The 17,287-nt window shown below is 46.2% G+C and overlaps 1 protein-coding gene across 1 annotated transcript in view; it reads left to right on the top strand.

The window, feature by feature from the left end:
* Positions 1 to 1,405: 1,405 nt before the first annotated feature.
* FAM178B (family with sequence similarity 178 member B) overlaps positions 1,406 to 17,287 on the top strand; it is a gene marked incomplete at its 5' end in the record, with an annotated part of 98,716 nt that continues 82,834 nt past the window's right edge. The window contains 5 exon segments of the mRNA XM_081254603.1: positions 1,406 to 1,519; positions 1,615 to 1,716; positions 15,870 to 15,939; positions 16,139 to 16,217; positions 16,219 to 16,558. Of these exon segments, the coding sequence (XP_081110729.1) occupies positions 1,406 to 1,519; positions 1,615 to 1,716; positions 15,870 to 15,939; positions 16,139 to 16,217; positions 16,219 to 16,558 (705 nt within the window).

Genomic DNA, 17,287 nt, shown 5'->3' with positions numbered 1-17,287 from the left:
AGGTCCTCAGCTGCCCATGGCCAGGCCCTGCAGGGGTCCTTCCTGTAGTCCCTGAGCTACCCAAAGCAACCCTGTTGGCCAAACCTCCTTTTCTCTCTCCAGGGTCCTCTGGGTAGAATACAGAGGGCCTCAAGGACACAGACCCTGAACACAAGCAAAGAAGTAGGACAACAGGTCTCCAAAGTGAAGCCAAACCCTGAGAGATGTGGGGAAAGACAGGTCAGTAGCAAGGAGAGCCCTGGGGTTAAATGCTGGCTCTCATAACCCCGTGTGTGGCCCTGGGCCAGGCAGGTGGCCTCCAAGCCTCAGTTTCTTCATCTGAAGAATGAGGGTAGCAGTAATGCCCTCAAGCCTGCTGTGAAGAGGGAAAATTGGGGGAAGCACTTATACACTGAAAAGAATTATTCTTGTGTAGGTTATTTTCAATTTTGCCTGTCTCTTTATCTTAAACTTTGAAATGATGCTCATTAAAATGGGTCTAACCTATATATGTTTAAAACATTTAAAACAGCAAGAGTTCTCAAAAAAACAGTAAGGAGTTCAGATGGGATCCGTTCAACCTCTGCATTATCCCTTTTGACAACTGGACGTCAGATGAATTAATGGGCCTGAACTTCTAGAGGTGATGATCAAAGGAAGTCAAAGCAGCAATGTTGCTGGGAAGGCCTCCCAGCACAGCAGGGCTGCTGCCTTCCCACCCATTACATCCTGGCCCCAGAAGAGGGGGCTCGCCCACAGTATGGGCTTAGCCAGAGTTCCAGCAGCAGCTCTCCACCATCCTGCCTGAAAAACCACACAAGAGGATGATTAGTTATTCATGATGCCTAATTAAAAATCAGTTCTCCAGAAAAAAAAAAAATCAGTTCTCCAGAAAAGTAGGATGTGGGTTTTAACTGATGGCAGGACTGGCCGAGGACAAAGAGGAATAATGTGTAAATGGCCCAAATCAATGCCAGGCATGGGGTCGGGGCTCAACGGGTATTTGTTGAGTGTGAGTCTGAGGGCCAAGACCCTCCAAAGAGCGTGCACACAGACACACGGACATTCACACACAGTCAGGGACAGATCCATTCGCAAAGCAAAACGTAGGCCTGTAGCGTCTCAACTTTAAAAAGAACCGAAGTGCTAGGACGACCAGGTCTGGAATCGAATCTTGACACCGCCCCCTTCTGGCCGTGTGCATTTGGCAAGTGGCCCTTTCCCCCGGGGCCTTGGTGTCCTCATCTGTAAAATGGACACCATCGTGCCCAGATGAGGATTCAGCGATTTACTGAATTTACCAAGGCTCAGTGTGGGGAGGTAAGCCGCTGCTGGCGGCAGCCAGGGTAGGTGCGGGAGCGCGCCTGCGAGGCCGCCTGCAACCTCCCGGGGGCGCGCACGTGGTGCGCACGTGGAGGAGCTGCGCATGCGGCCCGGAGGCTGGGCGGGCAGGAAGCGGCGGTCCCGGAAGCTGTTTCTGGAGGTCAGTGGGCTGCTGAGGTCGACCTTGAGGCGCGGGGAGGACCCCGCAGTCCAGGAGGTAGGGACCCGCGCCTGTCCCCGGCCGGCCCGCCGGTCCCGCGTCCTCCACCCCCACCATCCTGGAGGCCTGTGCCCGCTCCCTTTCCCCGCTAGCCGGCCCTGTCCCCTGCCCCCCTCCCGGGCCTCCTGAGCCCTGCCCTGCCTGCCCTTCGTGACGAGGGCTCCCTGTGCCAGCCTCCTCCCGCAACTCAGGGAGTAGGCTGCCCAGCTCCGTTTTACAGATGAGGAAACTGAGGCTGAAGATCCTCGAGAGGCGCATGGTGGCCACACAGTAACTTCCCCCTTAGGACTCTGGTCGGTCCCAAGCCCCGTGCCGGTCAGCTGTCCTCCCGTCTTGTACTTTTATGGATTTCTTTGTTCCACGTGTGCATTTGCGTTTGACTCTGATCTCAGCACAGGGATGGCCCCGATGAAGACAGGCCAGGCCCTCCTCTCCCCGGGTGGCACAGTCACCAAGGCATGGTTCGCTTTGTTGGAGTGGAGATTTCTTCAAGCTAGTTTGGAATTGGTTTGTGGTTTTTTTTTTTTCCGGTACGCGGGCCTCTCACTGTTGTGGCCTCTCCCGTTGCGGAGCACAGGCTCCAGACGCACAGGCTCAGCGGCCATAGCTCACGGGCCCAGCCACTCTGTGGCATGTGGGATCTTCCCGGACCGGGGCACGAACCCGTGCCCCCTGCATCGGCAGGCGGACTCTCAACCCCTGCGCCACCAGGGAAGCCCCCTGGTTTGTGTTTTGATTGATATGGTGGTTTGTTTTGTTGTTTGCGCGTTTGTGTTTCATGCTCCCCAGGGCACAAAGGGTCGCTGTCGTTTTTCTCTCCAGAAAGGCTGTCTGTTCCCGCCCCTGCCCAGTCTGATGGATGTGTGGCTTATGATACTGGAGACTGTTTGGCTTTTCTTTGTGGATAAAACTCATCTCGTTTCAAATTGTGAGCCGAGTCCTTGCTGACCAGAGCCTCTGCCCTCACTAACATTCCTGAGCTATTAAATATTTGTTTAAAGGGACAGACATAAAGCAGGGTGTTAGGAATAAGGCATCTTGAAGAAATGGTCTTCACAAAAGCACAATAGTTGTACTATTCTGAGTGAATCTTGGCTCTTAATGTATCAAGGCTCAAAGCACTATGGAGTCCGTAATTATTTGCCCTGGTGGTCACACTTTAAGACAGATTGTTTTATTTTTCTTGTAGCCTGGAAAGTAGAAGAACAAAAAAGGGAGGTGATGTGTTGAAATCAGATGTGAGACCGTGATGAAGAATGGGAGAGGCTGGGGACGGAGGCTGAACATTAAAGGCTTTGGACTTGGGTTTGCAGGACTTGGGGTCTTGCAGTGGGGTACGTTTGACAGACGGAAACCCCAGTCCCTGGGCTGCACTGGGGAGGTGGGAACATGGCCGGACCAGGGAGCCGTGCTCTAAGATGGTCTCCTTAATGTGGAAAGACTTGAGTGAGATTGAGGAGGAACAGGCCTTGGATGGTTGGGTGTTGCGGGCTTGCGGGGAGACAGCGGAAGGAGAAATAAAGTTTAGACAGTAAGTGTGTCTCCCCATTTGACTGGAGCAGGGCCTTGACATCATCTCTTTTGTCCCCTCCTGTGTTCCTGTCTCGACACCTAGCACACAGCGCTCGGAGCCTGTCAGACTAACCAGAATTATCGTTTTTAATTGATGCTAGGATGCATCTTTGCTCACGTTTTTTTTTTCTTTTTTTTTACGGTATGCGAGCCTCTCACTGCTGTGGCCTCTCCCGTTGCGGAGCACAAGCTCCAGACGCACAGGCTCAGCGGCCATGGCTCACGGGCCCAGCCGCTCCGCGGCATGTGGGATCCTCCCGGACCGGGGCACGAACCCGTGTCCCCTACGTCGGCAGGCGGACTCTCAACCACTGCGCCACCAGGGAAGCCCTTTGCTCACACTTTAACAGCTCGGTGTTGGGCTGGGTCCCACAGTGGATGGTGTCTTCCTTCGTGCTGTCGTTTGTTCATTCGGCAGCTTTTTGTCTTCCTTAGTTGCACCGAAAGTCACAGTGCTCTTAAAATCTTAGCTCTGATGAATTGCAGGTTTCAGAGTTGGAGACTCAGGCAGAAAAGATGACCTGTTAGCAGCCTGTGTTCTTCTACTGTGGTTCATTTCTTCTTCTTTGAAAATGCTAATGTTTTCAAGGAACTCAAGGGAGGGGGGTTGGTAAAAGCCAAGAACAACAGGTACACGTAAGAAAAATGTATTACTTTGTGGGTTGGAGAGGGAAGAAACAGCTGGTGGATGTGTGTTCTTTGCAGGGAAAATTGGACTGCTGTATAATCACTAGCAGAGCAGTACCTTTGAGGGACACGTGCTTTACGGCAGCCGGCCTTAGCTGCCCGCTGAGCAGGCAGCCCTAGCCCATAAGCCTGCTCATGACCAGCCAATCTGAACACACCTTTTGGGACAGTGGGGCCCAGGCTCCATCATCCACTGGAGTCTTGGTGAGCCCCAGTCTGCCTCTTGGTAGACACCTCCCACTGCTGCAAGTTCAAGGGCAGAGGCCCTATCTTCCCCTTCCTTGGTATCCCAAGGCTCAGCACAAGGCCTGACACATCAGAGATGCTAAATTGGGTTTTGCTGAGCAGAACTGTACTGGACAAGTTGGGGCAAGTTGTCTTGCTGGTGCCTAGGTCAGTCGTCATCTCGTAGGAATCATGTTCTGGGTCAAGGTTCCGTTCACGGCCCTCAATCCTCCCTGCAACTGCTTCGTGAGTTACTGGTTTTGTGAGCTAACCTGGACACTGTCTTTCTCTCCAGCCCCCATCTCTCTTATTTCTAACTCTTGGCTTTCAGAATGAGCTTTTGGGACTTAGTCCTCTTAAAAATTAGAACCTGTTTCTATGTCAGCTCCCTTGGTGACATTGCTCCCAGGGACCTTGACTGGTTAAGCTGCAACATAGCAGGATCCCAGCTGGTGCAGCAGGTTGTCTGTGCTGGGTTTGGTGTTTAAACAGGTGAGCAGGTCTCAGCCTGGGGAGAGCTACAGAGGTGAGAATCTCCTAGAAACACAGTCTGAAGTTCGCCTTCTGCTTTGTCTCCAGAGAAGACATGAGCTGGACCCTGGGGACCTCAGGATCTGCCAGCCTTGAGGCCTGCTTCCCATCCCTGCCCTGGCTGACCTTATATGCTCCTTCTAGAATGAGATGCTTTGAGCACGCAAAATGTCTTTTCTCAGCCTGCATCAAGATAGTCTGCGGGTGGTTTGTACAGAATCGGAGACTTTTAGGAGAGTTATTCTCTCTCTTCTTTGCCTGAGAATGTAGCCACTGCCGGTGCCACCACCAGTTTGCCAGTTTTATTCTTTTAATCTTTGAAGGTGACTCTGGGGATGTTTTTGTGGTAAAAGTCTAATGATCTTCCAGGCTTCCATTTGATTTGTGAGAAGTACTGGTTATTACTGTAAGATTTTTGCAAAATTTGAAGTTATTAAAAACAAACAAAAACTAGTTTTCAACCATTCCCATAAAAATTGTTTCAGGCAAGAATCATCAATGGATGCTAAAACTAGGAAATGAAAGTATGATGAGAAACAGGATGTTTGCATAGTCGCAAAGCATCTTCCCATAAGATGTTAATTAGTTACAAAGGGAAAATTGTAATATTATGGTGGAGAAACCTGGCAGATACCACCTTCGCCAAGTGATGAAAGTTAGCAACGTCAGTAATGGGACAAATTGACAGCTGTGCCTTCGAATATGAGGCTCTGAGGACTCAGCATCACATCTGTGTGTTCCTGCCCAAAACATATAACCTGAACCCAGTTGTGAGGAAACATCACACAAACCCAAGTGTACAGAATCTACCAAGTAACTAGCCAATACTCTTCAACGGTGTCAAGATCACATATTTACACACACACACACACACACACGTGCACATACATATTAGAGAGAGGTAATGATAAAGCAAGTATAAGGAAATGTTAACATTTGAGAAATTTGGATGAAGGGCATGTGGAATTCTTTGTGTTATTTTTGTAATGTTTTGTAAGTCTGAAATTATTTCAAAATAAAAAACAGAGAAGAGGGCTTCCCTGGTGGCACAATGGTTGAGAGTCCGCCTGCCAGTGCAGGGGACACGGGTTCGTGCCCCGGTCCAGGAAGATCCCACATGCCGTGGAGCGGCTGGGCCCGTGAGCCATGGCCGCTGAGCCTGCGCGTCCGGAGCCTGTGCTCCGCAACGGGAGAGGCCACAACAGTGAGAGGCCCGCGTACCACAAAAAAAAAACAAAAACAGAGAAGACTGGTTTTCACAGTTCTTTCCAAAAAGAATTATAGATGTGGGAACTATAGATGTATCATAGATAAAATATGCTATATGTTTTTGGCAGGGAGAGCTTGACAAATCTAAATGTCTTTCATAGAGTGGGAGCATCAAAGTTTTGTGTATCCTGGTAGATATCCGACATAAAAGAGTGTTTATGTCCTTCAAAAGCATGTACAAGAATATTCATAGCAACTTCTTATTCATAATACCTTGAAATAAGAAACAACCTAATCGTCTATCAAAAGGAGAGTGGGTAAAGAAGTTGTGATGGGGACTTCCCTGATGGTCCAGTGGGTAAGACTCTGCACTCCCAATGCAGGGGGGCGCAGGTTTGATCCATGGTCGGGGAACTAGATCCCGCATGCATGCCGCAACTAACAGTCTGCATGCCGCAACTAAGAAGCCCACATGCCACAACGAAGATCCCATGTGCTGCAGCTAAGACCCGGTGCAGCCAAGATAAATAATAAATAAATAAATAAATGAATATTAAAAAAAGAAGTTGTGATGTATTTATATGGAGTGCTATACAATAATGAAAATGAATGAACAGCTGCATCATGCAACAACATGGATGAATCTCAATGTTAATCGACATTGATGTTGAGCAAAATATAATCAGACCCAGAAGAGTACAAAATGTATGATTCTGTGTATCTAAAGTTCCAAAACAGGCAAAATAGTTGATGGTGATAGAGGCAACGTATTGTTATCTTTGGGGTTATTGACTGAAGGAGGTATGAGAGATCCTTCTAGGGTGTGAGAAATGTTCAATATTTTGATCTGGGTGGTAGTTACCTATATGTATATAAATTCATCAAGCTCGTTAAGATTCGTGCACCTTATCTAAGTTATACACCAATAACAATTTAAATGTATCTTGTGTGGATTATAGATCCACATATGAATTGTAAATAACAGAAATTCTAAAAGTTGACATATGAGGCTATGTTTGTGACTTTGAGATAGAGGAAAATTTCTTAAGCAGGATGCAGAATGTGCTAATTATAGAAGACACTGTTGATAAATTAGTCTACATTAAACTTACAAAGTTCTTTTAAACACACCATTAAGAGAGTGAAAAGACGAGCCATCTAGTGGGAGAAAATATCTGCAGCACATAAAACTGACAGAGGGCTCACCTTGAGAATATATGAAGAATGCCTCCAGATGAAGAAATTTTGAAAAGGACAACTCAATAGGAAAATGGACAAGAGGCACTTTATAAAAGAAGATATCCAGGAGGACAATGCAGTAGGAAAATTGGCTCCATCTCATTATAATTGGGGAAGTACAAATTGAACGATGCCATGAGAAACTAGTACACACCTCCCAGGATGGTAAACATTGAAAAGACTGACGTCAAGGGTAGCACGAGGGGAACTGATAAGTGGCTGACAGGAGGGTAAAGTCATCCTACCACTTGGAAATCGTTTGGCCTCTGCCACCACAAATGGACATAACTATTTCATGACGCACCTAGGTGCGTTCCCAACAGAAACGCATGTGACTGGGTGTGTGGGTATGTGGCTGTGTGTGTACAAAAGGCAAGTATAACAATGTTCATGGAAGCATTATTCATAAGTCCAAAACTGGAAACAACAAAGATATCCATCAATAGTAGAAGCGTTGAGCCTGTATTCATACAACAGAACACTACAGAGCCATGAAAACGAACATGCACAAACATCACACTGAACAAAAGAAGCCAGACACAAAAGAATCCATACTGTGCGATTCATTTACGCATTATTCAAGAAACAGGCGAAACGAATCTATGGAAGTCCTACCTTTTGAGCAGAGGGTAGGGGTCCTGACTGGGAAGCAGTGTGAGGAGGACCCTGGGATGCTGGTATATGCTATTTTTTGGACTTAGGTCATGGTTGCCTGGTTGTGTTCACTTGGTGAAAATTCATCAAGCTGTATTCTTACCCTGGTTCCCTTTTCTGCATGTATATTGTCCTTTAAAGTTGATTAATCTGATTTGTACTTGGTATAGTGATGTTTGGTATATTGCATGTCACAGTGGGCTGAACTGTGTCTCCCCCGCAGATTCTTGCATTGAAGCCCTTACCCTCAATGTGATGGTATTTGGAGATGGGGCCTTGGGAGGTAATTAGGGTTAGCTTAGGCCATGAGGGTGGGGCCCATGCTGGGATTAACATCCTTAGAAGAGGAAGAGACCAGAGTGCACACACAGGCTCGCTTTCTACCCGCTCCCATCCTGTGAGTGCACAAAAGAAAGATCGAGAGAGATGGCAGCCTCCCGTGAGGCACGAGAAAAGGCCTCAGAATATAACCTACCAGCCAGCACCTGGATCTGGGACTTCCAGCCTTCAGAGCTGTGAGAAATAAATCTGTGGTTTAAGCACCCCCCAGCCTATGGTATTTTGTTAAGGCAGCCCAAGCCGACATATGAGTGTACAATAGCATCGACTAGTTTTCTGAGCTTCCTTCTGGGATGGGCCCTGGGCTAGGCACTGGGGTATGGAGATAAGACTCCGTCTGTGCACTCAGGTGACGCAGGAAGAGCTGGGACTCCCCAGTGTGGTGATGAGGGTGCAGGGGAGGGGCTGAGAGACCGTGCTGCTTCCTCACTCAGCAAGGACAGCCACCCCTCTAGCCCGCCTCCCCATGCTCCCGCCCTGCGCCCTGCGCTCCATCTGAGCCCTGAACTGCTGAGCTGTCACGGACCAGAGCGTGCTGCTTGTCATGATCTTGAAATTGGAACAGCAAAAGCCATCGACTCTGGACTGGAACAAAGGCTGTGCTGTTTTTCCTAAACGTAGTGGGCTCCGCATTGTTAGGAAGACACAGAAAGCACTTGTGCTCAGAAAAGAAACCGATTTAAAAAGGAGAAAGAACATAGCCTCTCCTCCCACCCCCTCACCCCTCCCACCCCCGTTGCACGCAGCTTTTTCTGCATGGATTTGGTCTCATTATATCAGCGGTTTCTGATTCTTTTTATATTTTATCATCTCCGTGGACTTCTGCTCACCAAAGCATTTGCTTGGTTTAGGCAAATGTTCTAGACTCAGCTTTGCACTAAGAACCTCAAATAAAAGTGTTTTTAAAAAGAGTAGCTGTAATCGCCCCCAAAATTCCCAGAAGGCATTATCATTCACATAGAATATTTCTGGAAGATTTTAGTGATACTTTTTATTCTTTGGTTTTCTTTTCCTTCTTGCTTCTTGATCAGCATCTATGATGTGAACAGCTTTGACCATGTTTTCCAGCTTCCTGTTTCTGAAGTCCTCTGCCCTCAGAATCTTCAACTTCATCGACAGCGGTGACCTTTAGTTTTACTCTCCTTGTACTGACTTTCTTTTTAAAAAAAGTTTTATTGAGATAAAGTTCACATACCACACAACTCACCCATTTAAAGAGTATAGTCATAGAGCTGTGCAACCATCGCCAAAGTCAATCTTAGAAGTTTTCGTCACCCCAGAAGAAACCCAGCATCCCTGAGCTCTCACCCCAACTTCCCTCCTCTCTCTCAGCCTTAAGCAACTATGAATCTGCTTTGTGTCTCTATGACTTGCCTATTCTGGACACTTCATATAAATGGAACCCACAATATGTGCTCGTATGAGTCTGGCTTCTTTGCTTGGTATAATGTTTTTGAGGTTCATCCATGTCATAGCGTGTCTCTACTTCATTCCTTTTTATGGCTAACTATCCATGATATGGATATTTTGTGTATCCACTCAATGACTGATGGGCACTTTGGTTGCTTCCACTTTTTGGCTGTTGTGAATAATGCTGCTGTGGACATTCGTGTGCGAGATGTTGTGTGGACAAATGGTTTCATTTCTCTCGTGTACATACCTAGGGATGCTTTTGTTGGGTCATATGGTACCTCTGCATTGAATCATTTGAGGAGCTTCCAGGCTCTTTTCCAAAGCCCTTTTCCGTGTATTATCAGTAAGCAAAGGGAATATTTTATTGCTCTTTGACTTCTGCAGAATTTTGAAATTTTATTCCTGACCACCTTTGCAGTTTGTCTGTTAAAATGCTTCCATGAAAAAGCTGGAGGTGTCATCAGCATGCTTAGACCCTCGCCCCACATACATCTCATCCTCTGCGAGCACTGCCGGGGGAATCTGGGTCTTAGTCCCCAGTTTTCTCAGGAATGGAGACATTTTCCACCAGATGCATTGTTATTTATGGACCAAAGAGCGTTTCAGATATTCTGGCTATAAGAGCAAAAAAATTTTTTTTTTGCTGGTGTTTACCTGTCCTCTCACATATTAAACCATTGAGAGTTCAGATAGAAGATTGCTCACAATTTTTGTTTGCCTGAGCACATGTCTGGGTTGCCCACTGTGATCATGCTGATGTCATGGCCATATTGGCAGTAAAATGATATCCAAATCAAGAACATGGGAAAGACCTGGGACTTTCAGTATCATCCTTTCTGATACACATAAAGAATTTTCGGCATTTTTAGAGGCCTCTACTACCAGCCTCCACCTTCCACAGAGCTCAAATGCACATAATAATGTGCTGCCAAATGCACATAATAATGGGCTAAATTGTGATCCCCTAAAATCCATATGTTGAAGTCCTAACCCCCAGCACCTCACAATGTGACTGTATTTGGAGATAAAGTCTTTAAAGAGGTCATTAAGGTTAAATGAGGTCATTGAGAGTGGGCCCTAATCCAATATGACTGGGGTCCTTAGAAGAAGAGGAGCTTAGGACACAGGCATACAGAGGAGAAACCATGTGGATGACACAGGGAGGAGAGAGCCATGTGCAAGCCAAGGAGACAGGTTCAGAAGAAACCAACCCTGCTGACACCTTGATCTTTGACATCTAGCCTCACAGAATTGTGAAATAAATGTCTGTTGTTTGAGCCCCCCAGGCTGTGCTACTTGTTACAGCAGCCCAAGCTGACTAATATATGCACCTTGATGCTCCTTCACCCTGACACCCTGCCTGCTCTCCTGTCCTGCAGTCCTGATGGACAACTGCTCTCCTATCTCCCAGACCGTATCCTCTGCTTGGCTCATCCTGAAGCCTCCATTCTGGCTCCCTTTCCACTGGGCCCCACCCTCATCCTTCTTGTTTCCCCAGGGCCAAAGGGGCCTGCTAGGTAGAAGGCACACCATGGCCCAAGTATCACCCCACAGCGGGAGGAAGAAATGCCACCGGGGGGCTCCTGTCAAGACTTGAACCCCCACTGCTCCCACTTCTCCTTTACAAGGGGAAGTTCAGTGATTTCTTAGCACTTGCCAGGGTCCCCGTTGAGTTCAGAACTGGGAGGGCCAACAGTGGACACCTTATATACAGAGATGGCTTAGATTATCCCAGAAGCATTTTCATTTCATTTAACAGAAATTGTATGTTGTGTTTTCCTCCAGATGATTTCTAATGTGGAAATAATTTTATATGTTGAAAAGTCTCAATATTTGCTAAGTGGAAGCTGGTGTTATTTCTTAAGTTAGGTTTATGGAGGTATAACTTACATCCAGTAAAATTTACCCTTTCTAGATGTGCAGGTCCGTGAGCTTTGACAATGGTATGTAGTTTTTGAGGAACCACCACCACAGTCAAGATAGAGAATATCTTCATCACCTTCTAAAGATGCCTCATGTGTGTACCTTTGCCCAGCAATGGCTTCTGAGCAGAGGAGGTTACACGATTGAGTTGATGCTTAGGAAGGTTGAATCAGAAGCAATTTTCAAGAAGGACTGGAAGGAAGAGTGATTATTTTTTAAGGCAGAAAAACTAGAAAAAAATCCCACTGGCAAGTGGGAGAATGGGCAGTCCTGGGCAACACCTCCTGAAGGCCCCAAGGAGGGCAGGATGTCAGAACCAGGACAGGATGATTTTTAGTGCCATCCTTATCTCACTGGTCCCCTAAAGGCTTCTGATGCTGCCCTCCAGTGCTTAGATGGGCACAAATTTAGAACATTTTATTATTTAAACAATTTTGCAAAAAATTACAACCATAACTCCTTCACTTCATATGGTTATTTCATATTTCTGTAATTTTTTTATAAGTTTATTTTCTTTTCATTTATGTTTAGCTGCGTTGGGTCTTCGTTGCTGCATGCTGGCTTTCTCTAGTTGCGGCGAGTGGGGGCTACTCTTCTTTGCGGTGTGCGGGCTTCTCATTGCAGTGGCTTCTCTTGTTGCAGAGCACGGGATCTAGGCTCACAGGCTTCAGTAGTTGTGGCACGTGGGCTCAGTAGTTGTGGCTCGCGGGCCCTAGAGTGCAGGCTCAGTAGTTGTGGCGCACGGGCTTAGTTGCTCTGTGGCATGTGGGATCTTCCCGGACCAGGGCTTGAACCCATGTCCCCTGCATTGGCAGGGGGATTCTTAACCACGGTGCCACCAGAGAAGTTCTGTTTTTTTTCTTTTTAATTCATGATTTCTACCAAGTTGTGTTGACCTCTACTTACCTGACGTTATTTTGCATACACTTTTCCCCCGTGTATAATTTATATATTTATTTATCTTTTATTGTGGTAAAATATACATAAGACTTACCATTTTAACCATTTTAAAGTGTATAACACAGTGGCATTTGGTACATTCACGGTGTTGTGCATTAGCGCTGTCTAGTTCTAGAGCATTTTCATTATCCAAAGAGGAAAGCTTACGCAGTAAGCAGTCACTCCTCCCCTCCCCCCACCTCCCACAGCACCTGGCAACCACTAGTCTACTTTCTGTCTCTGTGGATTTGCCTACTCTGGGCATTTCATATATAGAGAATCATATATATGATTCTTTTGTGTCTGTCTTCTTTCACTTAGCATAACGTTTTTGAGGTTTATCCATTGTTATAGCATGTATCAGTGCTTCATTCCTTGTTGTGGCTCAATAATATTCCATTGTGTGGATATACCACCTTTTGTTCATCCATTCAGTAGTAGATAGGCATTTGCATTATTTCCACCTTTTGGCTATGTGAAGAGTGCTACTGGGAACATTCATGTGCAAGGATTTGTCTGAGAACCTATTTTCACTTCTTTTGGGTATATACTTAGGAGTGGAATTCCTGCGTCATTTGGTAATTCATATGGTAATTGTATCGTAACTAACTGAGGAACTGCCAACCTATCTTCCACAGTGGCTGTACCATTTTATGTTCACAGCAGCAATGTATGAGGGTTCCAATTTCTCCAGTCCTCACCAACACTAGTTATTTTTTGTTTTTGTTTCTGACGATAGACATCCTGGTGGGTGTGAAGTAGCATTTCATTGTGGTTTTGATTCACACTTCCCTAATAAAGTGGCTGTTAACATTTGAGCATCTTCTCATGTGCTGGTTGGCCCTTTGTGTATCCTCTTTTGAAAATGCCTATTCAAGTCTTCTGCTTATTTTTTAATTGGATTTTTTTACCTTTTTGTTGCTAAGTTGTAAGAGTTCTTCATATATTCTGGATCCTAGACTCTAATCAAATAAATGATTTGCAAATATTTTGTCACATTCTGTAGGTTGTCCTTTTATTTTCTTGCAATATTCTTTGAAGTGCAAAATTAAAAATTTTTTTTTGTGTGTGTGGTATGCGGGCCTCTCACTGCTGTGGCCTCTCCTGTTGCGGAGCACAGGCTCCGGACGCACAGGCTCAGCGGCCATGGCTTACGGGCCTAGCCGCTCTGCGGCATGTGGGACCTTCCCAGACCGGGGCAAAAACCCGTATCCCCTGCATCGGCAGGCGGACTCTCAACCACTGCGCCACCAGGGAAGCCCCAAATTTTAAATTTTTTTTTTTTTTCGGTACGCGGGCCTCTCACTGTTGTGGCCTCTCCCGTTGCGGAGCACAGGCTCCGTGGCCATGGCTCACGGGCCTAGCCGCTCCGCGGCATGTGGGATCTTCCCGGAGCGGGACACGAACCCGTGTTCCCTGCATCGGCAGGCAGACTCTCAACCACTGTGCCACCAGGGAAGCCCCAAAATTTTAAATTTTGATGAAATCCTATTTATGTATTTTTTCTTTTGTTGCCTGTGCTGTTGGTGTCATATCTTAAGAAACCATTGCCAAATCTGAAGCCATGAAGACTTACCCCTATGTTTTCCTCTGAGTCATATGGTTTTAGTGCTTCTGTTTAGGTTTTTCATCTATTTTGAATTAATTACTGTGTATAGTGTCTGGTGAGACAAGGGTCCAGTGTCATTCTTTTGCATGTGAATGTCCAGTTGCCTAGCACCATTTGTTGAAAAGACTCTTCTTTCTCCATTGAATGTTCTTGGCATCTTTATTGAAAATCAGTTGACCATAGATGTATGTGTTTATTTCCAGAACTCAGTTCTACTCCTTTGGTGTGTGTGTGTGTATATATATATATGTATGTATATATATATATATATATATATATGTATATATATATATGTATATATAGTTTAAGAGTTTGTTTTACTTCTATGTATTTGTGAAATTTCTTCTGTCATTTATTTCTAGTTTCTATTGTGATAGGGAAAGATACTTTGTATGAATTCAGTATTTTAAAATTTATTGAGACTTGTTTTCTGGCCTAACAGATAAATTATCCTGAAGAAATTCTACGTGTATTTGCAAAGAATGCACATTGTGCTGTTGCAGGGTGAAGGGTTCTGTGTCTGTCTGGTTATGTTTAGTTGGTTTATAGTGTTGCTCAAGTCCTCTGTTTTCTTTTGATCTTCCATGTAATTTCATTGTTGAAAGTAGGATATGGAAGCCTTCAGCTATTATTTTATAATTATTTCTCCCTTCAGCTCTGTCATTTTGCAGCACATAGTTTGGAGCTCTGCTTTTAGGCGCATATATGTTTATAATTGTTATATATTCTTGATGACTGACCCTTATATCAATGTATAATGGCTTGCTTTGTCTCATAGTAATTTTTGACTTAACATCTATTTTTTCTGATGCTAATATAGCTACTCCAGGTCTCTTTGGGTTTCTATTTACATGGAGTTATCTTTTCCATCCTTTCACTTTCAATCTATTTGTATCTTTAGATGTAAAGTGAAACTCTTGTAGCTGGCATATAGTTGGATCATGTTTTTTTAGTCCATTTTGCCAGTATCTGCCTTTTGATTTGAGAATTTACTCCACTTATGTTTAAACTAATTACTGATAAGGAAGAATTTCTGCCATTTTACTATTTGTTTCTTATATATCTTACATCTTTTTTTGTTTCTCAGTTCATCCATTACTGCCTTCTTTTGTGTTTAACTGATTTTTTTTGTAGTGTGTGATTTTGGTTCCCTCCTCATTTCCTTTTCTATATATTTTGAAGTTATTTTGTTAGTAGTGACACTGGAGATTATAATTTATATCTTAAATTTATTACAGACTTGTTTGAATTAATACCAACCTAGCTTCATTCAATAGTATACAAAAACTGCTCCTATACAACTCCATCCTTCCTCTTTATGTTTTTATTGGCACAAATTACATCTTTAAACATTGTGTGTTCATTAACATATATGTATGACATTTCTTTTTGCTTTTTTTTTTTTTTTTTTTTGTGGTACACGGGCCTCTCACTGTTGTGGCCTCTCCCGTTGTGGAGCACAGGCTCCGGACGCACAGGCTCAGCGGCCATGGCTCACGGGCCCAGCCGCTCCGCGGCATGTGGGATCTTCCCAGACCGGGGCATGAACCCGTGTCCCATGCATCGGCAGGCGGACTCTCAACCACTGCGCCACCAGGGAAGCCCTCTTTTTTCTTTTTTAAATGTTTTTCTTTTTTTACAATTGTATTAAGATATAATTGACATATACCATTTTATAAGTCTAAAGTGTACAGCATAATGATTTGACTTAATATACATCATGAAATGATTACCACAATAGGTTTGTATAATATTGTTTTATGCAGTATTTCATACAGGTTTAAAAAATGTTGATGTCTTTACACTTGCCCATCATGTCCTTGAAATGAGAGGTCAGAACAAGCCTCCTTCACCTCAGCAACTTGATCTTTGTGGTACATGTGCTGAGTCCTTGGGGTGGAGCTGGAGGGGGAGTTCCTTCCTGGGCACCCAGGGGCCCAGGACCCCCTCTAGAGCACTTAGCTCTCTTCTGGAGGCTCGCCTCACCTGACAGGTGGTTCCTTCCAGGATAAAACGCCCAGTGGTGTGCAGATGACCAGGCCCGAGAAGTCTGTGCTAGTCCATCCTTGGAGAGAAGGTAGGTGTCGCTCCCCTGTGCAGGTAGAGCCTTTCTGAGGTTTGGGGCCATGAAGGAGTGGAAAACGCACAGTTGAGGGACTCCCCTTGCATGCTGCCCACAGCAATCCCAAGCCACCCCTCTCCTCAGCCAGTGTGGCGCCGTGGTTGGGATGGTGGCGGGCAGGTGGGGACACTGCAGGACTCTGTCCCGTCCACAGGGGTTCAGGCAGCCGCTGCCAGACCCATCCTCTTGCCCAACCTGAAGGGCGGCGGCCTCGACCACCCCCTGGACCAGGGGCTCCTACCCCACGCAGTGCCTTTGCAGCCCCTCCTCTGCTCTAGCTCCCAAGTCGTCGAAGAAGCCCAAGATGCAGGCCGACGGAGACATGTTCCCCAGTGACTGGAGCCCGCCGGCCATGGAGTTCCTGAAGCAGAGGGCCCTGCTGGCTGACAGCGGGGCCCCAGCCCAGAGGCAGGCAGGCACGGCAGGGCCTCGGGGCCTGAGAAGACTGGCCCACCAGCTGCCCGAAGAGTCAGAGCAGGAGCCCCAGGACCCAGACCCCGTGGGGGGTCTGGCCTCACTGGAGGATCCGTTCTGGAGCACGGCAGGCACCAGCCCAAAGGCTGCAGCGCCATGGGTGGACGCCCGCACCTCGGTAAGCCAGGAACTGCCCCTTGGCCTCCTCTCCTTGCCGCCCCTCTTCATCCACCTCTCCTTAGTCACCCCCAAGCCACCCCTTTTTGGCCATCCTCCTCAGCCACACCCCAACTGCCCTCCGGCCACCTCACCTTGACTGTCCCTCCTTGGCCACACACACCCCGCCACCTCTCCCCAGCCCCTGGGCCCTCGTGCCTGGGAGCTTGGGCCCCCAGGGCTGGGCTGCATCTCTCCCTTTATTTCTGCTCCTAACTCCTGCTAATGAAGATGCCTGGGGTGGTGCCGTATTTGATGATGCCCCTGAGTGGGTCCCATCAAGGCTTTTGCAGCTGTGCTTGGGATCATGGGTCTGGGCGAGGTCAGGCACAAAGCCTCAGGCTAACTGTGGTCCACCGACCTGGGATTCCTAAGTGGAAACTTCAGTGATGAACTTTAAGCCGGGAATAAACTGTGGTTGCTGGGGAAGACTGTGGGGACATTTGAGTGTCCATAGATCCGGGAAATTTATTCTAAGAATAGGATTTATTTATTTGTAATAGCTCAAGATTGCCAATAACCAAAATGCCAATCACTAGGGAACTAATAAATTATGTTCTAATCATAAATCAGAATACCATGGAAGTGGTTTTTTTAAAAAAAAAAACTATCTCTTTAGTATTGATATGGAATGACCCTGAAGACATATTGTTAACTGAAAATCAGCAAAGTG

Source organism: Mesoplodon bidens (genome assembly GCF_964165515.1).
Source record: "Mesoplodon bidens genome assembly, chromosome: 14".
Lineage (NCBI taxonomy): Eukaryota > Metazoa > Chordata > Mammalia > Artiodactyla > Ziphiidae > Mesoplodon > Mesoplodon bidens.
The sequence above is the reverse complement of the archived record's forward strand: the minus strand, read 5'-3'. Positions and strand labels throughout refer to the sequence as shown.